General features: G+C 36.9%; 3 protein-coding genes across 3 annotated transcripts; all 3 read left to right on the forward strand.

Annotated features, from left to right (window-relative positions):
* Positions 1-15,937: 15,937 nt before the first annotated feature.
* BU26DRAFT_418103 (NAD(P)-binding protein) lies at positions 15,938-16,910 on the forward strand (the record flags this gene model as incomplete). Its single annotated transcript, XM_033823235.1, has 4 exons — positions 15,938-16,067; positions 16,127-16,494; positions 16,550-16,816; positions 16,866-16,910. 4 exons carry the CDS (start codon positions 15,938-15,940, stop codon positions 16,908-16,910), a joined length of 810 nt encoding a protein of 269 aa, XP_033689563.1.
* A 528-nt stretch (positions 16,911-17,438) lies between these two features.
* BU26DRAFT_417513 (uncharacterized protein) lies at positions 17,439-20,659 on the forward strand (the record flags this gene model as incomplete). The annotated part of the gene is made up of 2 exons (XM_033823205.1): positions 17,439-18,129; positions 18,195-20,659. The coding sequence occupies 2 exons, from the start codon at positions 17,439-17,441 to the stop codon at positions 20,657-20,659; spliced, it is 3,156 nt and encodes a 1,051-aa protein (XP_033689564.1).
* A 640-nt stretch (positions 20,660-21,299) lies between these two features.
* Positions 21,300-21,963, forward strand: BU26DRAFT_140710 (uncharacterized protein). The gene is made up of 2 exons (XM_033819810.1): positions 21,300-21,488; positions 21,548-21,963. Exons 1-2 carry the CDS (start codon positions 21,410-21,412, stop codon positions 21,865-21,867), a joined length of 399 nt encoding a protein of 132 aa, XP_033689565.1. The 5' UTR covers positions 21,300-21,409; the 3' UTR covers positions 21,868-21,963.
* The last annotated feature ends 353 nt before the right edge of the window (positions 21,964-22,316 follow it).

The raw sequence follows: 22,316 nt of genomic DNA on the forward strand, positions 1-22,316 counted from the left end.
TTATAGTACTAATATAGGTTTAGGTTTAGGCGCTACTTATATAATAGTAGTTAGCGCCTTAGCGCCTATATAGATATTTCTTATAGCCTACTAAGCCTTCTACTTCTTATAGTATAATATATTATATTACTATATTATCTACTTTGTAATACTAATAGAAATATAGAGATTATTAATTAATATCTTAATTAGTATCTACGCCTATTTATTAACTACTACTAGAATAATTAGTTAGACCTTCTACTCTATATAGACTAGGTATAAGCTATATTACTATATAAAACTATAGAATTAATAGCGTATAAAATTAAATTTAAATACTAGCTAATATACTACTAGAATTAAAAGAAGTATATAATAAAAGCCTCTACTTTATATAAGTATCTCTTACGTTAAAAAGCTTAGAATTTTACTAAGAAGTAATATAATACTATAAAAAAAGCTACTAAAATTATATAAAGTAATATTATAAAAGTATAAGCTAGATAGATACTCTAAGTAAATAAAAAGTACTAAGAACCTAATTTTACTATAGGTAACCTTGTCTATATTAAACCTTATAGCTTTTTAATAGATTAGCCTAGTATAAAGCTTAATTAATAGATATATAGCTTTTATCTAATTATTACTATAAAGAGTTACTTTTTCTAGCTCTAGCTATCTACGTATATACGTATACATAACATCTTTTATACTAATTAGCTAAGAAAAGTCTTAGAGCTATTACTAGAGTAGGTAGAGCCTAAGTAGCTACCTATTAAAGTTAATAGTAATCTAGAATAGCCTATATATAAAATTCTAGATAGCTATCTTTATTAAAATTACCTTTAATACTATACTATATAGGTTACTTATAATTCTAACTCTATCTAGTATAATACTATAGACTTTATTAATACTCTCTATAAGGTAAGAAACTTTTATATAGTATACCTAGATAAGCTAGAGCTACTATTATAATTAGATGCTTAGATTAAGACGTATAAAAAAGAGAAGACTCTAGAGAAAATAGTAAAGAATTTAAAACCTATAAGAGTAGAAGATATAAGAGTAATATAAAGACGCTACTAAGTAATTTAAGACTCTACTAAGCTTATAGTATTATTTAAGAAGAGAGTCTATAATAAAGCCGCCCTATAGACGTAGAAATAAGCCTTCTAGTTTAAATCTCTATAAGAATAAAGTAACTAAAGAGAAGATAGTAGCTATAAAAGCGCTTCTAGTTTAAAACTAATATAAATATACTTACTATAAGCTAAAAGAGATAGTTAAGAGTATAACGCGAGAGTTTTAGAAGAAGAAAGACTAGAGAGGCGTATTTTAGAGCTTAGAAACAAGCTCTCTCTATAAGAGAGAGTAATATAATAGTCTAGTTTAGAGATTTACCTAAAATTATATAACCTTAGGTTACGTAATCTTATTACATAACCTAGCCTAGCGCCTTAGCACTTAGTACCTCTATATATAAAGCCTCTTAGAGTATTCTTCTACTTCTTACCTTTAGATAGCTAAATTTAACCTAACCTACTCTACTAGCATCTCTTATTCTTATAGCTTATAGAGATAGTACTACCTATAGCTAACTTACCTAGCTAGGTATTCTAGAACGCTTATAGTAGTAAAGACTATAAAGCTAGCTTTTATACTTCTCTAACTATAGATATATATAAATAATCTAGCTATATAAAGTTATATACTATAAGATTATATATACTATAAGTTTTCTATATACTTAGAAGTAATAATTTTAAAATAGTTTTAGTATTTTTCTATCTTTCTATACTATACTACTAAAAAGACTTTACTTTTAAATAACTACTTAAAGCTACTATATTATTAGTTAATAAGCTCTATATAATTAAAGCCTACTATAATTTATATAATAATAAGTTTTATAGCTAGATTAACTATATATATATATAGTTAGAAGAAAAAACTCTAAAAAAGATATTTTTCTAACTTCTATCTCTTATTACACTATACCTAGAAGAGCTAGCTCTATAGAAGTTTTCTAGAAACCTTTATTATATTATAAATACTATATACTATAAGTTTTATAGATTATTATAGAGATATAATACTACTAACTAGAAAAAAACTAGATTTTTCTTAAAAGTTACCTAAATACGTATAGCTTTTTAATTACGTAATATATCTTAGTATAACTTTACTATAAGGTATAATATTATTACGATTACAGAATTAGAAACAAGGCTAGCCGGCTAGAGTAGAGAAAGGTAGTAGGCTAGGCCTAAGGTTATAAGATAAGAGATTACGTGTAGGGTTATAGGGATAATTAAGGCTACGTAATATAGATTAGATAGATTAGACGCAAGTAAGGTAGATTAGACCTAATTTACGCAGGCTAGAGTCTTAGTACCTAATCTAGCTAAGAGAGTACATATATATAACTAGGAGGAGCTTACTTCTTATAGCTTCTTATAGTTATTACTTTGTTTACTAAATTACTATAGAGACTTGCAATTTACAGTATTATTACCTCTACCTCTTTGTTACTAAAGATTCTAGTCTAAAGTATACCCCTTACCTTCTCTTACGCAAGTAAGCTCTAGTCTTAGTTAAGAGAATAGCTTGTAATAAAATAACTACCTAACGTTAAAGAGTAAAACAATATATTAACAGTTAGAACTCTAGCTAGAAAGGTCTAAGCCTAGAAGCTAACTATAGAAGAATAGATTATAGAACTCTAATAAGTTGTTATAGCACTCTAGAAGATAAGTATTTAACAGGTAGAAGAGCTAGCTACGGTAAAACAACAGGCCTAGGCTAAGATCGCCCTACTAAGGCGCTTTAATAGCAAGAGAAAAAACCTTAACGTATTTCTAGTAGCTATAGAGCTATACCTACAGTATAATACTATAGCGTTTCTATAGAATAAAGATAAGATTCTAGAAGCTATAATAAATATAGAAGAAGAAGCTCTTACGTAGGCTAAACTCTATATGTTAGACTAGCTAGAAAATAAGAGTAATATAAAGAGAATATAATAGTCTATAGACAAAATCTTTAAAAGCTAGAATAGGTTTATAAAGCATCTTAGAGAAACGTTTAGAGAAGTTAACGCCTACAAGGTAGCGTAGAAGAAGCTATTTTAGCTCTAATAGACTAAATTAGCATTCTAGTATATAGTAACGTTTAGGTAGCTAAGCGCGCGCCTAGATTAGAACAACTTTGCGCTAGCAGAACTCTTCTACAAAGGCTTAAAGAAGTTAGTTAAGAATAACATAGCGTACGCTAAACAACCTAAAAACCTAAGTAATATAATAGAAATAGTAGTAAAAATTAATAACTAGTAGTATAAATAAAACCTAGAACGTTAATAGAGTAGAAATAACTCTATACTACTAATAACTAAGACTAAGTAACTATAGACTCTATTCTAAGGGGACTCTATAGACCTAGACTAGGTTAAAACTCTATAGAAAGGAAAACAAACTCTACAAAGCAAGGACAAGGTAAGATACTTTAAGAAAGAACTATGCCTAGTCTATAGAGAAAAAGGACACTTTACGCAAGAATACCTAAAGAAAAAGAAAATAGTTAAGATAATCTAAGTAGACTACAACAGCCTTATATAGATAGTATACTATAATAAAGAATATATAATATACTAGAGAGACAAGGTTAACTTAGAATAGTAGCCTATAAGAGTTAGAGCTATTATACTAGAATACCTAGCGTATACAGAACACTTTACTCTAGATACTATCTAATAACGTATTAACGCATAATAGTACTAAATATACGTAGGATTATATAACGTATAGAGCTATTAGCACGCCTACTAGAATATTCTGTTTACTAACAAAGAATTCTAGAAGGCGCTAGACGCCCTTAAGAAAGTAGCTAGATTAGCAGAATACCTTATAGATAAAGAAGTCTACTTATATATTTAGAAAATCTACTAGAGCTTCTCTATAAATAACTCTAAAGCTAGAAAAGCTAGGTAGTAGTAACTAAGGTGCGTAGAAAGAGGTAAGTACTAGAACCTCTTCTACAAGGTACACCTAACTAAGTTATCTTAGAAAAAGAAACTCTCTAGGCTATTTCTATATAACTAGGAAATTAAAGTATGCCTATAGCAGAAACTGTATTAGCTATGCAAAGGCAACTACCTAGAGTACAACTACGTCTACTAGGCCTACCTCTTAGTAATTTATAGCGGAGAAGAGAAAGCTACGGTTAGAACGGCTATTAGCACCTAGAGACTAGATAATAAGAAAGTCTACGGCAAAGAATACCGCGCTAAACTATAGAATTAGTGTGCTATAGAATGCTAGTACTATTAAGAATAATATTAGACTATAGAATAGAGAGCCTAGCACTCTAATTACTATACACTTAACTATAGATAGTACTTTCTAGAATAGAAATACCTATACTATAAAGAAAAAGTAAAAGAGAAATACACAAAACTATATTAAACTATATACTTACTAGAAAGATACCTAGTATATATAGCGGAAAAGAAATAGGGATTAGTACTAGCTACCCTATTAAAATTAAAAAACTAGCAGGCCTCTAAGGCGGAAGTCTAGCCTAGAAAGGCCCTATTTAGACTATTAGTAAAATCGCTACTCTAAAACCTAGAATACTACGCGTAAAAGCTACGTTAGAAAATAAGAAGTTTATAGTCTACGTAGATAGTAGAGTAGTAAAAATATATATTTCTACTAGCTTAGTAAAACTATAGAATATACTATTTTAAGAAAAATAATAGCTATACTAAGTACAACTTATATACGCTAGTAAATAGGTTAAGAGTACCTTAAAGTTAGGTTAGAGTTAGGTTAGAGTTATATAGACTCTAAGTTGTAGTTAGGTTAGAGTTGTATAGACTAGAGGTTATAGTTAGGTTAGAGTTGTATAGACTAGAGGTTATAGTTAGGTTAGAGTAGTTAAAGCTTAGGTTAGAGTTAGGTTAGAGTAGTTAAAGCTTAGGTTAGAGTTAGGTTAGAGGTTGCCTACTAGGTTAGGTTAGGTTTATTTAGAATATATAGTAGGTTAATTATAATAGCTTATAATTATAGTAGTACTTAAAGAGTTTTGTTTAGAATATATAGATAGTTATAATAGCTTATAATTATACTACTATTTAAAGAATTAATTAGAATATATAGATAGTTATTCTATCTAATAGTCTTTATACTACTTAGAGGGCTTTTACACTTATAATAGTACCTATAGTAATAGCTTTTCTACTACTAGTCCTCTATATTCTTATTCTCTATAGTAACCTAATCTCTGTACTTACGCTTTCGCGATAGTGCCTATAGTAGTAGCCTTTCTAATACTAGGTTCTCTATATTCTTATTCTTAATAGTAACCTAATCTCTACTACCTGCATGCTTAACTAGTGCTAGCTCTGCTAGAAGCTTAGCTAGCTCTGCTAGAAGCTTAAGTAGATTATCTACCTTGTTAAATAGTACTTTATTCTCGCCTATACCTATAGCTAGAAGGTTTGTATCTTATCCCTTCTCTTAAGTCTTTTATAAAATTGCGTTCTTAAGAACTATAATCTACTAGATAGTTCTAGTAGAAAGTTAGTACCTTTAATTACTAATTATATTCTTAGCAATATTAAAGACACGCTTAACACTAACCTAGGTAATTAGTACTACAAGAATATTCTTTATAACTTAAGCTAGTTAAGAGTATATACTCTTATTTACTTACTACTACTCTAGAATATTAAAAGAATTACCTACTAGTACACAAGTAGTACTAAGGTAGAATTCTCCTTTATAGTAGGTTAGGCTATTTACGTCTAGAGTTTCTTAGCTATTTAACTTATTAATTTCTTAGATATAGAAGCTCTAGAATAGAGTAGAAAGACTACTTAATTATAATTAAGGTAGATAAGGTAGCTTCTAAAACTACTTACTACTCTATAATCTTCTTATATAGACGCTTAGGCCTAGAGTAGAATCTATACGTTTCTAGTAATTATAGTAGTTAAGGTAATTAAGAAACTCTTAGTAGTAGGTGTGCTTATTCTAGGTATTCTATATTTTATTCTAGATATATAATTAGAATAAAATTATAATAAATAGCTATAATAATTATACCTTATAGGCTATAAGTTTCTAGGTTAGATTAAGAATAGTTACGTAGTTAAATAGAAACCTACACTCTACGTCTATCTTTAAGTAGTACTTACTTAATTTTAATTAGCCTTTTTTAGCTATAGCCTATACTACTTCTAGCTACTCTACGTTCTCTTAGTTCTCTAGGTCTTTATTTAAGTTCTCTAATATTTTATCTAAGAAGTTAAAGAGTTAATTGTATATAAGCTAAATATACTAGATCTAAGGTTTCTAATTTTTACTTAGAAAGCTAGTTGTATTCTTAAACTACTAAAGCACCTTAGTAATAAGCTTAAGGTAGTACTATTCTATAGATAATAGGCAAAGTTGTTTAAGGTTATAAAAGTCTACCTTAGCTATATTATAATTACTAGAGGTGTAGTTAATATTAACACCTAGCTTTAGTATAGTTTTCTATTTTAGCTATTTATTAATATATCTTTAGAGTTTAATTACGCGCGCGCATATATTAAAGGTTAAGTTCTATTAAGTTTTAATATCGTAAATAATAGATAACTAGTTCTTTACTAGTAGGTGTTACTATATAGCAATAAAACGCTTATAGTACTATAGTAACGTATTAATCGCGATATAGATAGCCTAGAGCTAGTAGTTACTTAGCCTATAATAACTATATATAATAAATAGTACATATACCTTATAAAGAAAATTTAGAATAGATACCTATACTCTAATCTCCCTTATATAGCGCCTCTCTAGAGTCTCTATAGCGCTAACCTTAGTAGAAGCTACTAGCTAGAGATACTAGATAATATTCTAGATAACAAGGTTAATAATATGCGCTAGGCATAGCACTATATTTTCTATAGCGCTCTAGTTAATATTCTTCTCTTTTAGTTTTGTTTTAACAACGCGACTAAGCGTATTATTACTACTAGCATTATTATAAGTAATAGCTAGAAGCTGTTACTTAGTAGTTATATCTAAGAGTACTTATAGTACTTCTACTACTATAGAAGTACCTATATATCTTTTGCGAATTAGAAGAAAATTAAGAAGTTTCTTCTAAAGTTGCTAATTATAATTAATATAGTATCCTTTTATTATAAGAAAGCTAAGGTAGTTGCCTATAGACTACCTATCTAATATAATTAAAATCTTTGTTACTTTACTAAGGTTATTAAGAAGAAAGTCTTTTACTTTTTAAAACTAGAACTAGAACATTACTTAGAATTTATAATAGCTAATTATCGCAGCCTCTAGTCGCAGGAATTAAAGAAAGCGCTAGAAGGATAGCCGCTTAACTATTTAAAAAGACTAATTACTATTAATAGCTACCTGTACAAGCTTATTCTTAAGAGCTAGAACTAAATAGAATAGAATAGAGCTAGGCGTAGCTCTACGCTAAGGTCTAGAGATTAGGTTAATAAGCGTTAGGTTTTAAGTATAGATAGGAACTATAGTACTTTTACAACTTTAGGTACTAAGATAGTTTAAAAGATACTTTATTCTAATAGATTCTACTATTAGGTGCTAAAGTATAAGGCTATAGTTAAGATAGAATATATATAGATAGCTATTTATATAGTCTATAGCCTTGCTAAAATATTACTATACCTAGCTAGAGTAGCTAGTAGAGTTCTAACGTAGAGAACTAGCTATAGAGTCTATACTCTATTTAGTCTTAGTCTACTACTTATTTTACGTTAATAGAATATTCTCTTCTTTCTCTTCTTATTAGATATATATAGGCGGGTATTTAACTAAGTATAGAAGTCTTTTCTCCCCTTCTTTAACAAGCTAAGAGGTAGTTATCTTAAGTTAATAGAGAGCTTATAGAAGCTTAAGAGGTAGTTTAGCTATATAGAGACTATAATAAAAAGCTATAATAAATCTTAGAAAGTCTAAAGTAGAAAGTATAGACTAGAACTTTTTACTTAAACGTATGTCTAAAAAGCTAGAACTATAGACTAACTTTAAGCTAGAACGTAATTTTAATACTATATAATTAGCGTATAGCTATTTGTACCTTATTAGAGTATATAAATAGTACTAAGAGCGCGTAAGGTAATTAATATTTTAAGTTACGTTATAGACTATAGTTATTAGCTATAATTACTACTATCTAACTCTAAATATATAGTAATAAGCTTAGACGTTTTATACCTATATATTATTATTAGAGAAGCTCTTAAAGTCTATAAAGCTCTTAAAGTTAGTCTTATCTATATCTATATCTACTTATGCCTCTTTCTATTACTTCTTAGTCTTATACTTATTTTCTCTCTAATTATAATAATTATTAATCTCTAAATTATTATTAACTTCTTTCTTATATTTATTACTCTTATTTCTTATAACGTATAGCCTATTACTCTATAGAGTAACGTTATTCTAAACACCTATAAGCTTAAATATAGGCGTAGGCTTGCGTTGTCTAGTATAATTAGTACGTATACGTAATAAAATAATATGTTAAACTTACGTTTAGCTCTTACTTATAACTATAGCTAACTTCTCTAGCGTTAGGTTATTAATAAACTTTTACTATTCTACCTTTACCTCTTTATTCTTAAAGAAATTACTATTAAGTTTTACTAGTTCTTTTTAGTAGGTGTTGTGTATAATCTTTTTAAAAGTACTACCTAAGCTAAATAGCCGCTAATTTCTATAGCCTTAAAGCTTTAAACTAGAGCTACTTTAATCTACGTCTAACACCTTTATTAAGACTCTCTAATACTTTCTTAAGTTAACTTCTTAGTATATATACTCCTATTTCTTATAAACGTAATTAAGGTTAGTCTATAGCTACTTAACTATAGTTTGTTAGTAGAAATACGTAATAAATAACTATAATTACTTACTACTCTTCTATTTATTATAGCGCTTTTCTGTAAGCTTCTCTAGCTTAGCCTTAAGATATTTCTTTCTCTTAGCTTATTCTATAGATTTGTATTTCTTGTTCTTAGTTTTAAGCTTATTAATAAGCTAGTATTTTGTAGCACGATTACTTAAGTTAGCGCTCTAAATCTCTTTCTTCTCTCTACTAAAGAGAGTAGCTTAGTCTCTTTAGGCAACAGCGTAAGAGCTAGAGCTAAGTTAGCTCTTAAATAGAACTTTTAAGTTAGTAGAATGTCCCCTCTAAGAACTACCTTAACTACACTACGTAAGAATTTTGTTAACTTCTTACTCTTTACAAGTATAGCTCTATAAGAGTTAGCATATACTATTATAAATAAATGTAAATATTACTTTAGTAAGCTTCTTCTATTTATTACGCTTAAAACCTAGCAGGATTTTAATCTTAATACTTAGTAGCAGACCCTCTAGAACATTAGTAGGCTCTTGTTTAATTAAATCTATTACATAAATATAATAAATGTCTATATTAATATAGAGTAGAGTTAAGAGTTAGAGAAAGAAATAATATTTATTATTTGTAGGTTTATAGTATAGAGTAGGTAGTCTATATACGTCTAGTACGCCTAGCACGTACTTTACCTTTACTACTATAGTTTATCTTTACAAAATAACCTAAACACTTATATATACTATACCTACCTAGCTATTACCTATAACTCTACTCTATATATAGTTAACGCTTAATTCTACTATTATAGCTTATACAAAGACCTAAGGCAACTCTACTATAGCTAGTAAAGTACTAAGAAGATAATACTTTACCTAAAAGTTAGCGCTATTTGCCTATTAGAAGTATTAGAAAAAGAAGCGTTGCTTTAGGCTAGGTAGTATAATTATTACAGTTATTAATTATAGTTAGATGCTAATAATACGCAGCTGTAGCGCTCTAAGAAATTAAGTAATATTAGAAAGAGACTAAACTTCTTATCTATAAGCTTCTATTTAGTTATCTTATTTATAAAATTACATACTCTATAAGCGCTATTCTAACTCTACGCTTTTAGAAGAGTGTAATAGAAGTACTCTAGAAGGCTTATAAAGTATTTATAGTTAGATATCTTAAAGGTATAGTTAATTATCTCTTTATTATTTACTATCTACTAACTCTTATAGATTATAATATAAACGCTATTTATACTAAGAGAGTTACTATTTAATAAAAGAATTCGCAACTAGCAAGGCAGTACTACAGCAAGTTTACAATTTCTAGTTTCTAGATAGCTACTAGCGTAATAGTAGCCTAGATAGATTACGTAAAAATACGTAGGCTATAGTTTTAATATAACTACCTATATAATATAATAACTATCTATAATAACTATCTATAATAACTATCTATAATAACTATTTATAAAACTATCTATAAAACTATCTAGTAACCTAACTCTAATCTAGAGTCTGTGCAACCTAACCTAACTCTAACCCCTAGTCTATGCAACCTAACCTAACTCTAACCTCTAGTCTATACAACTCTAACCTAACTCTAACCTATTACTAGCGTTAAAATTTTAGGTTAGAGTTAGAGTTAGGTTAGGGTCTTACATAAGGTAACCTAACCTCGACCTAACTCTAACCTATTTACTAGCGTAGACTTATAGATAACTAGCTACCTACCTTTAGCTAAGAATAGATTTGCTTAAAAACTAAGGTATAAGTATTAGATGTCTAAGAAATATAGAAACAACGTTTCTATAATATTATAGAACTAGAAAATATAGACGTACTTCTAGAACTAGACTAGTTATAAAGACACGACTCTAATATTAGTTAGATTAGGTTAGAACTTTAAGGAAGGCTCTAAGTAGCATAGAAGGCTAGAGTAAGACACTACCTAAGAGCTTACTAAAAGCTAGAGGTAAAGATTAGAAGAATATTATTTGTAGGTTTAATAAAATAGACAAAAAAATAACCTTAAGACGTTAGCGTTATGTAGATACAAAAGCTACAACCTAATATAGAGTAACTACCTTAGAAGGTTAAGAAAGACTATAAGAAGTTCGCGTTATTATTTAATAGATAGAATAACAGCGTTCTACCTAAACATAAACTATAGAACTATAAGATACCTATAGAAGGTAAAGCTACGCTAAAACTAGAGCTAATATACCTACTTAGCTGTAAGTAAAGAGAGAAACTCTAAAGATATCTAAAGAGACTCCTATAAAAAGAATATATTTAAGAAAGCTAAAGCCTAATAGCCTTACTAGTGCTATTCGTGCTAAAGAAGAATAGATAGTTAAGATTATATATTAACTACTAACAGCTTAACTAGGCAACTTAAAAGAACTAATATCTACTACCTATAATCTTAGAACTTATAGACTAGCTTGCTAGAGCGCAATAGTTTATAAAGTTTAACATCTAAGAGGGGTACTACTAAATATAGATTAAGAAAGGCTATAAATAGAAAATAGCCTTTAGAATAAGAGAAGGTCTATATAAATACCTAGTTATACTATTTAGACTTACTAATATACTAGTAATATTCTAAAGCATAATTAATATAGCTCTACACGAATACCTAGAAAGGTTTACTATAGCCTACCTAGACAACGTACTTATGTATTTAAAGAGAAAACTAGAAGAATATAAGAACTACGTGCGAAGAACACTATAGAAGCTTAGAAAATACAGGCTTCTAATAGCCTCTAATAAAAGCAAATTCTATTGTATAGAGACTAGCTACTTAGAATTCTACCTAACCTAGAAGAAGATTTAGATAGAAATAGACAAGGTCTAGGTAGTTCTAGACTAGCCTATACTCTAGATAGTAAAAGAAGTATAGTTCTTTCTAGAATTTGCAAACTACTACTAAAAGTTTATCTAGAGGTACTTATAGATTACTACTCTACTTACAAAGATTACTAAAAAAGACTAAGAGTTTAGATAGAAAAACCTATAGTAATAAGCGTTTAAGACGCTAAAATAAACGTTTACTACCGCACTATTACTATAAACGTTTAATAAGAATAAACTAATATAAGTTAAAATAGATGCGTTAGACTAAGCTCTAGAAGCATGCCTTAGCTAACCTAGAGAGAATAGCAAGTACTAACTATACTTCTTCTACTTAAGAAAGTTCTTAGCACTAGAACTTAACTATAATATATATAATAAAGAACTTATAGCTATTATAGTAGCTATAAAAGAATAGAGAATATACTTAGAAGGCGCTAAATACTCTATTAACGTAGTATTAGACTATAAAAACCTTATAGTATTTATAACAACAAAAACGCTAAACTAACAATAAGTTAGATAGGTAGAAACGCTAGCTACACTAAACTTTACAATCTAACACTAGAAAGGTACTAAGAATAGAGCTATAGATACACTTAGTTATAGAGCTAACTACGTAGGTACTATAAAGAAGAAATATAACGCTATACTTTACACTAGACTAGATAGAACTCTAGAATACAATAGACTACAGACTAGCTAGATTACGAAGATTAGAGACTAATAGAACAATAGACTAGAGCTAATTAACAGCTAGAGATAATAGAAAGTGCTAGAGGTACTACAAACAGAATTCCTCTAGAAATTCTACAGCACGATAACGTATAGGCACTAAGAAATTAAACGTACTCTAGAGAGGTTACAACAAGAATATAGATTCTCTATAATAAAGAAGAAAGTTATAAAAATAATATAGAAGTGTATAGAATACTAATAGAATAAGGTAGTTAGATACTAACTATATAGACTACTATAACTACTAAAGCTATCTATAGCACTATAGTAACACGTTACTATAGACTTTATTATAAAGCTACCTAGATTAATTAAACCCGCGTTATAAAGAAAGTGCAACGCTATTCTAGTAATTATAAACTAATTTACTAAGTATGTATACTTCTACGTAACTAGTAAAACTCTTAAGGCTAAAGAACTAGCTTATAAGGTAAGCTAATAATTGTTTAGCTAACATAGAATACTAGAACGGGTTACTATAGATAGAGACAAGTTATTTACGTCTAAGTTCTAGAACGCACTACTTAACTAAATAGAAATAAGTAATTAAATATTAACTAGCTTTTACCTACAAACTAACAGCTAAATAGAATAAACAAACTAAACTCTAGAAGAATACCTAAGAAACTACGTTAACTAGAAATAAGATAACTAGGTTAAGCTACTATCTATAGCATAATTAGCGTACAATATAGCAAAATAAGAAACTATAGAGATAACTCTCTACTAGGTATATTATAAATATAAGGCTAGAATATATAGAGCTCTAGCTTATATAACTATAATTTTTCTAAAGGTAGAAGAGAAGAAACGCTAAATAAGAATAATCTATAATAGACTATAGAAAATAGTAGAAAAAATAACCTAATAAGTAAACAAGAAAAGAATTAAAGAACTAACCTTTAAGAAGAGGGGTAAAGTTTTTATTTTGTAAAAAAACTTGCGCACTAAACAACCTAGTAAAAAACTTAACTACCTATAAATTAGACTATTTAAAATAGATAAACAACTTAGACCTGTTAGTTTTAGGCTAAGGCTACTACTAATAATAAGAATACATTCTATATTCTATAAGTCTAAACTTAAGCTAGCACTTAACAACGTACTACTTAATAAATAAACTAAGGTAGAACTAGACTAGAACTATAAGGTTAAAAGAATACTAGATAGAAAGCGTATATAAGGTTAGTAGAAGTACTAGGTTAGGTAAGAAGAATACCTACTAGAAGAAGACACCTAGAAACTACTAGAAAACCTTAAGAACTGCTCTAAGAAACTTAAGAAGTTTCGCTAGCACTACTACCTCTAAAACCTAGAGACTAGAACCCTAGATTCTCTAGACGACTCTAGTTAAATAACTAAAGAGGATTAACTAAAGAAATAGAGAGTAGTAGCTATAAAGGTTACTATACCTTCTACTCTAGCCGCTCTAACTTCTTAATATTAGCTAGATTCTAGACAAGTAGTGCGTTGCAACAACGCTGTACTAGCTCTAGCTACTTCTAGAGATAGTTACTACGCGCTATAGCGGCACGCTATAACTTAGCTAGAGTAGCCTTCTGCTAATAACGCGACTTAGCAAGCTGCTCTACTACAGAGCTAGCCTTAGACTACTAAGAATAGAGATTAGTTATTAGCTAATCTAGCTTCTCTACCTCTTTTAGGTCTAGCACCTTATTATAGAACTAACTCTTTACAATACACTTAGAATAACAACCTAAGAATACCTTTACGACACAACGTAGGTCGCGAGAATAGTAAGCGCTATAAGAATTGTTAGACATATTAACGCTAGTACGCAGAACAAGGTTAGCGTAACAATAATAATAGACTATTAAAGACTTAGTACGCACAGGCGGTATAGTAAGAATAGGAAGAAAAGAGAGAATATAATACTATAGAATTATAAATAGCACTACTCTTATATAAGAATAGTATAGAATAATAAAATACTATACCTAGAAATAGAATAGAGCTTTAGAATAACGCTTTAGAAGAAGGGGCAGATGTTACGATTATAGAATTAGAAACAAGGCTAGCTAGCTAGAGTAGAGAAAGGTAGCAGGCTAGGCCTAAGGTTATAAGACAAGAAATTACGTGTAGAGTTATAGAAATAATTAGGGCTACGTAACATAGATTAGATAGATTAGACGTAAGTAAGGTAGATTAGACCTAATCTACGCGGGCTAGAGTCTTAGTATCTAATCTAGCTAAGAGGGCACATGTATATAACTAGAAGAAGCTCGCTTCTTATAGCTTCTTATAGTTATTACTTTGTTTACTAAATTACTATAGAGACTTGCGATTTATAGTATTATTACCTTTACCTCTTTGTTACTAAAGATTCTAGCCTAAAGTATACCTCTTACCTTCTCTTACGCAAGTAAGCTCTAGTCTTAGTTAAGAGAATAGCTTATAACAAATATACTATAAAGAATATATATTTAAATTTTTATAGAGAAATATTAAGGGTTTACTTAGTTATTTAAGAAAAACGTATTAATTTTCGTTAATTTTCTTATTAAGAGAAAGGTAGTTAGCTTACTTATATAGTTAATTTACTTATAAAGTACGTTAGTAGTACTTACTAGAAGTAAACTAGATTTTTTCTTAAAAGTTAGTTAAATACGTATAGCTTTTTAATTACGTAATATATCTTAGTATAACTTTACTATAAGGTATAATATACTATAGAGAATATATATATAAATTTTTATAGAAAAATATTAAGGTTTTACTTAGTTATTTAAGAAAAACTTATTAATTTTCGTTAATTTTCTTGCTAAGAAATTCGTGGGCTGTTTGCTTGTGAAGTACGTTAGCTACTTATCTAATAGAATACTAATTATTATAGTACCTAGTAATAGCTAGTCTAATATTACATAAACAGGTACTTGTAGAACGCTTACCGTCGCTTCTATTCAATGCCAGAAGCTGTTCGCCGCGGAGGTGACGCGGGAAGTCCGTTTTCGGAAATTCCGACGTCGAGCTTCCCCGCAACATAGCTCAAGCTGCAGCTGGATCCCCCAGCTTTCCCAGCTTTTTCCCCTGCAAACGCGACGGCATGCCGAAATGAGATCTCAAGGGTCCAGCCCGATTCGAGGGCAGATGATGCGGTCTCGCTTTCGATCACTGGTTTAAATGTTCGCTCAGTGCCGTCATTGCTATGACGCTGTCCAATATTCTGCTTTCTTCTCCTACTGCTTAGTTCCTGCACTCAGCGCGGCGTCCGGGTATCAGTGTCTTGCTAAATTGCCATTTGGGCGTATACTATACTTGCTAAGCTCTCCGCCATTATCATGACGACTGCTCGAGGGCTGCTACGTCCGGCGCTGCGGATTGCGCAAGCACTTCGACGGCAAAGACCGGCGCTGATAGCTGCTTCATGGCAATCGACACGCGCATTCTCCAGCTGCCTGCCTAGATACCAATCAGGTGGGCCACCGGCCCCTCCGGCCGGTGACAGTGCGGAGATGCCATTTCTGGGGACGTCAAAACGTCTGTCCGAGTTCAATTTGAGCAACAAGATTGTACTGGTGTCGGGCGCTGCTCGTGGCCTTGGTCTGACCCAGGCAGAGGCTCTGTTGGAGGCGGGAGCAACCGGTACGTTCCCAGTTGCAACTCTCTGGCCGAGAAGCGGGCATCTGATGATTATCGCACAGTGTACGCTCTCGATCGGCTTCCCGAGCCCTCGCCGGACTTTCATAGAATTGCCGAACGAGCACGGAAGGAGCTTGACACCTCTTTGCACTACCGACAAATCGATGTACGAGATGTGAAGAATCTCAATAAGATCGTCGAAGAGATCGGGGACAAGCATGGTAGGATGGATGGCTTGATCGCAGCTGCAGGTATCCAGCAGGAGACGCCAGCGCTTGAGTATACGGCAGAAGACGCCAACCGCATGTTCGAGATCAACATCACGGGCGTCTTCATGACCTCTCAGGCAGTCGCGAAGCAGATGATCAAGTTCGGAAGCGGCGGAAGCATCGTCCTGATCGCCAGCATGTCTGCAACCGTGGCCAATAGGGTAAGCGCTTGTCTGTGGTGTGATTAGTCTTCACGCTTGCTCATGGTTTCGTTAGGGTCTCATCTGTCCAGCATACAACGCCTCAAAGGCTGGAGTAGTTCAGCTTGCTCGGAACCTGGCGTCAGAGTGGGGTGAATACAATATCCGCGTCAATACCATCTCGCCGGGCTATATCGTAACGGCAATGGTTGAGGAACTGTTCAAGCAGTTTCCGGAGCGTCGAACGGATTGGCCGACGCAGAACATGCTGGGACGTCTCTCTGCTCCGAGCGAATATCGCGGTGCTGGTGTGTTCCTGATCAGCGACGCCAGTAGCTTCATGGTAGGTTGCAGTTGTCTTACCCGCCAAAGCGGCTCGCTGACTTTAGTAGACGGCAGCAGATCTAAGAATGGATGGTGGGCATTCGGCCTGGTAGACTTTTCGAGTGGAAGCGTGGAGGAATTATCTGTGCGCGGGGCGGCCTCCAGCATTGTGTGCATGCAGCGGGACGGAGCGTATGCCGGAAGAGATTGGGACGGGGGCGGAAACGATGGATGATGGAGGAACGGGCGACATTTCCAGCAATGAGGAGGAGGCGATGTACTATTACTTTTGTGTGACGGGAGTTTCGGAGGTCCGCAGATGTCTTCGGAAATGACTGACTAAGCGGGCTAGCTAACTATTCCGAGCTCTGAGCCCATGGCAGGAAGCACCCCACCGCGCCATCCCTCAGCGACGCCTGGCTGCTATTGCAGGCAGTGACCATGCCAGTCAAGTAGTCTCAGTGTTTGCCAGCTGCTTGCTCGTCCCAACAGCCCTGCCCTGCCCGCGTCACCCTGCGACTCCGCACGGCGCAAACGGAGCTCTGTACCCTAAGCCCTGACACTCCCTTGTCGGATACTCATAAAGCCCAGAGCCAACCCGAGCGATACTACTGCCGCCTCTAGTTCATGGCAAGGCTGTCATGACGAGTTCGGCCCCGTCCTCCTTGTCCCGCTACCGGCCTGCGATCCTGGTCCTCACCGGAGCGGCAGCCGCCTACGCTACATACCTCCTCTACACCAGCGTTCAGACTGCTCCCGCAGAGGGCCTCCACCGGAGTAACGCGATCCGCAGACCTCAGCGACCGCGTCCTCGCACGTCGACCACCACACGCATAGTCCAACGCCTGCAGCACGATGCGCACCCGCTCGGCGAGTTCGATTTCTTCGGACACTCAATCATTCTCGATGCTCGTAGCCTCATATCGCCGGCTGCGCTCCGCGAGATAGCACATCGCGCAGAACCAACCGCGACTCCGGAGATTGTAGAGAGCCGGATCGGGCAGCTCTATGACGCTTTCCTAGACCGCCTGCTTGCCCTCACTTTCCCGGACAGGACGCTTTCAACAACAGAGACAAGCGCGGTGACGCGATGGATCCGTGACCGGCTACCGGACGAGGTAGCTTTAACGCGAGCGCTGCAAAGGCATGCCAGCAGATTCGCGCACGAAGAGACGGAAGCTGCTCTAGCAGCTGACGGAGCCGACAGCATTGCGCCTACCGACCTCTCATGGAGGAGCGACGAAGGCACTGAGGGCGAGGGCATCGATTCCGATGGGCAAACGCTGCAGCGCACGCTGTACCATATTGCAGAAGACCGTGCAAGGCAAGAAGGTAAGCATGTTTGGGCTGCGGAAAGCTCCTCCTGGAGGCCTTAGACCGCTAATCAACCTTCGCAGGCGTCATCCATCGTGGTATAACATGCAATGGCTGCGACAACAGACCGATCCGCGGCATCAGGTGGCGATGCGCCAATTGTCCCGATTTCGACTTGTGCTCGGATTGCGAAGCCACCAACTCCCATATCAAGACCCACATCTTCTACAAGATCCGCATTCCTGCGCCGTACCTGGGACTGCCAAAGCAAGAACCAGTCTATCCTGGCCGCCCACATGCCATGGACCCTTCCATCAGCTCCGCACTCAAGAAACGCCTCGTATCCGAGACGAAGATGGAAGCAGAAGAGATTGAGGCACTTTGGGACCAGTTCACGTGTCTCGCTGCGACCGAGTGGGAAGCAGATCCCAATAGCATAGGGTGGGCGATAGACCGACGTGCTTTCAATCACGCCTTCATCCCGCGATACAGTAGCTTCATTTCTGCTCCGAATCTGATCTACGATCGTGTATTCGCCTACTTTGATACAAATCATGACGGCCTGATCGGTTTTGAGGAGTTTATCAGAGGGCTCGATGGAATACACTCAACCGATATGCGCGTCAAGCTCCGAATCGTCTTCAACGGGTACGATGTCGATGGAGACGGGTACATAAGTCGCAAAGATGTGTTGAGGATATTTAGGGCACAATATGCTATAGAGAAGGAAGCCACCCGGAACTACCTCACTGAATCCGCAGAAGAGTTATCTGTTCGGGGCGCGCTTGAGACGATACACTCTAGTCAGCCCTTAGGCTCGGCATTCACTCAGAATAGTATCCCTCCTGGGAACGGCATGAATGAGCGTTTGCGAGGCAAGTCGGAAGATGACGAACAGGAGCCCATTATCGACGACGTCCCAGACACAATGGAGCGTGAGGAGATGATTCGGCGGGCTCACTCGGAAGCCTTCTATGAAGTGGGCCACAGCAGAACCGCTGATGAATCTGTAAGAGATAGGTGGGCTCGAAGGCAATTCTATACAGATGAGGAAGAGGGCCTGGAGCGGCCGGAAGGCGCCGAAGATGGGCCTTCTCCCATGGAGATGGAGGATCACTTGCATGCAGCAGACGTGGACGTACCGCCGACACCAGAACATGAGCGGCCAAGAGGATCCCGGTCATCTTCGAGGGTCCGCTTTCAGGATGACGTTGATATTGAAACTCGTTCTAATGCTTCTACGTCTTCTCGGCCGATCGGAGAACGCTGGGGTGGTTATGAAATCCCGGAACCGGAGAAGGACCTTGGAAAGGAGGTTCTCTATCAATTCACCCAACAAGCGTTCAACGAACTGCTGAACCCACTTTTCCGAGAGAAGGAAGACAACGCCATGGACGCTTACGCCACTCGTGCTGAGCGACGAACTTTCGCCACCCAAATTGACGAGACACTAGAAGAGTTTAAACGTGAGAAGGATATCAACAGGAGCGTTATCGTTCTCGGTACCTTTCGGTATGCTACTTGGCTGGTAGGATCATTCTGCTCTGGCGATGTCAAGCAGGTCTTACGGCAGATGAGCAGCTCACAACTCAGTAGAGAAGACGTACAAGAAAGAGTTAAGGCGTTGTTCGCCGTTGCGGAGGAAGGCATCGTCAAATTTGCAAAGTCCTGCGACGCCAACTGGGACGACAACTGTGGGCCCGAAGAGCTTCAGTTATGGAACGCAAAGCTATACAGGATGCAGGTTCTGCATGAGCTAACCAGAGCTATATGCTCCTTGGGAGGCCAGTTGGGGTGGCTGCCGTCCTCGGGCCCGGCGACACCAGAGACGCACGCTGAAGCCCCGTTGGGCCCGGCGTCTATTGAAAGCCATCAACCGACGTTCCACCGAGACCCGACAATGCCTCAGTTCCGTCCCAACTCACACGCTGATTTAGAGGCACAGCAGCGTGAAACTACACCAGCTTCTGATGCTGACTCTAATCACGCTTCTTCCGACGAAGCCGAAGATTTCATCAGCGATTTTCGATACTTCGGCCCCATTTTCGTCGTTGCAGCTCAACATGTTTGCGATTCTAAATCGGAAGATAGCGACAGACCAGCTCATGACGCATCCACGGCAGCCCAGGCGGCATCTCAACTCGAGAACCATGTCCATCCAACTGAACCTGCCCAGCCGCCTCCTTTGCCTGTGTCGCCGCCTTTTCTATCCGCGAGCCCCGTTACAAACAACCCTACTATGCACCTCCTCTATATCGACACTGAAACTCTTACGCTCCATATCGAGGCCCGCGCAGTCGACCAGTACCCGTATTCCTTCGGGCCCGAAACCGCGCCGGTCAAGGCGCTTGAATACATGATTCGACGCGAGGGCATGCACAGCAGATCTCCTCTCCATTTGCCTTTCTTAGCGAGCTTGGAGACGGTGGAGGTAGAGATACACGAACGTAAAGGCAGTGGACTGCTGAATTTTGAGGAGTTTGAGGCAGTGGCTTCGGAGGGTCGGCTAAGGTTCTTGGAGAGCTGGATGGACTGGGTTCCCTTTTAGGTTTGTCGTTGGTAAGATTGGTGTGAAGCTCAGGGAGCCTGGCGGACTCCATGGGACCATGTCCGGTGGAACAGAGGCGTTTGGCTTCCGGCCAAAATCTGGAAGCTTGCCAAAGACTGCTGCTGGTACTGCTCAATGGTCGCGGATGGGGCATACCGCTTGTATGCATAATGTATGGAATACCTACCCTATATTACCGTTTTTCTTCCAATACTTCGGCCGCAGCGATGTTGACGCCGGCTTGGGCGCACCTTCCCAATGTCTATTGAGGTCCGAAAACTAGCACATCCTCACCTTCACCGAATTCCCTCTTAGTCAAGAGATCGTAACGGAATTCACCATGACTTGGTCCCGCTCATCACGCCACGAGGGAACAATGCAGATCGGCCTTCTTGCTCTTCTGTTTTTCCTCTACCGCCCCGTTTCGATTCCCAACCGTCCTGCACCCACTTCGTTAACCACTATCGATTTAAGGAGTCCGCCATGAAACTCGCAGTCATCGCCACTTTCATCTCTCTGGTGTCTCATGCCACGGGGAGGGTTGTCGAATATCTGCCGAAGCCCCATGAGGATGCACTGAAGTCCCGTTCGGAGCCTGCAGTTTCCAATGTTTCTCCTCTAGACGCAGTTCCTGGAAACACCACCCTCAATTTCTCTGACGAATCAACGCAATGGCGGAACCCTCCCCCAGTGCCTGCAAATACGGAAACGTGGCGCTGGGCGAGGTGCAAAGGCCAGCGGCTCATCAATATGATGTATTACTCCGACTACGACGCAGGCCTGGAGTTCACGCCGCAACGGAATTCAGCTCAGAGCCCATATGGTTACGGTACGCAAGCCTAGTCACACTCTGACAACAATTGCACCTCGCTAATTCCGTTCTAATAGACGACCTCGAGGACTGGGGCTACGAGGAATATGAAGTCAGCAACAAGGACTACGACTACATCAATCCCCAGTACTCCGGAATCGGACCTGCCCTAAGATCACTGGGCATCAGCGACAAGGCAACGCATGACGGGGGTTTCTGGGAGCCGTGTTGGATTTCCCATGGCAAAATCCCGTTGAATGATGTGCAGACGTACGTCGGGCCTGACGGCTGGACAAGGAGGGTGGGATCTGAGAGCGGCACAACTTCCAAACATAAAACAGCCTGGCTAACCATGCTCTCAGATCACTGGTGCCGCCTTCGAGTTCGACATCAATAACATAGACGGAGGTACATATATCTGCATCTAGAACAGCCCTTGCCTTCATCCCCTACCCACTAACCCCATCCATCCAGCCATAATGACCCTCTCACGCTACTCGCCCCAAACCCGCGCCCGAGACCGCAGACCCCCAGTCCCCGCCACCGAGCTCCCACACCTACAAAGATCCTCCGACATCATCTGGACGCAATGGGAGGAAATCACGCACGCATCGAGCAACCTCAAATGGATCGTCATGGCGCAAATCACAAACGACCAGACGCTGCAGGTCCTCAGGCGCGCCTTGGCCGAGGTCAATCGGGTGCTGCAGCTGTTCCCTGGGACATGGTTCGGCAGCGGTACGGAGCAGTTTCAGGCGATTATGGGTATGCAGTCACTCTCCTGATAGTGAGCTGTAAAGCAGTGAACGCTGATGGAGAGACAGGCACGCCTAACGCTTCAATGGT

This window comes from Trematosphaeria pertusa (assembly GCF_010094035.1).
Source record: "Trematosphaeria pertusa strain CBS 122368 unplaced genomic scaffold BU26scaffold_2, whole genome shotgun sequence".
Taxonomy (NCBI): Eukaryota; Fungi; Ascomycota; class Dothideomycetes; order Pleosporales; family Trematosphaeriaceae; genus Trematosphaeria; species Trematosphaeria pertusa.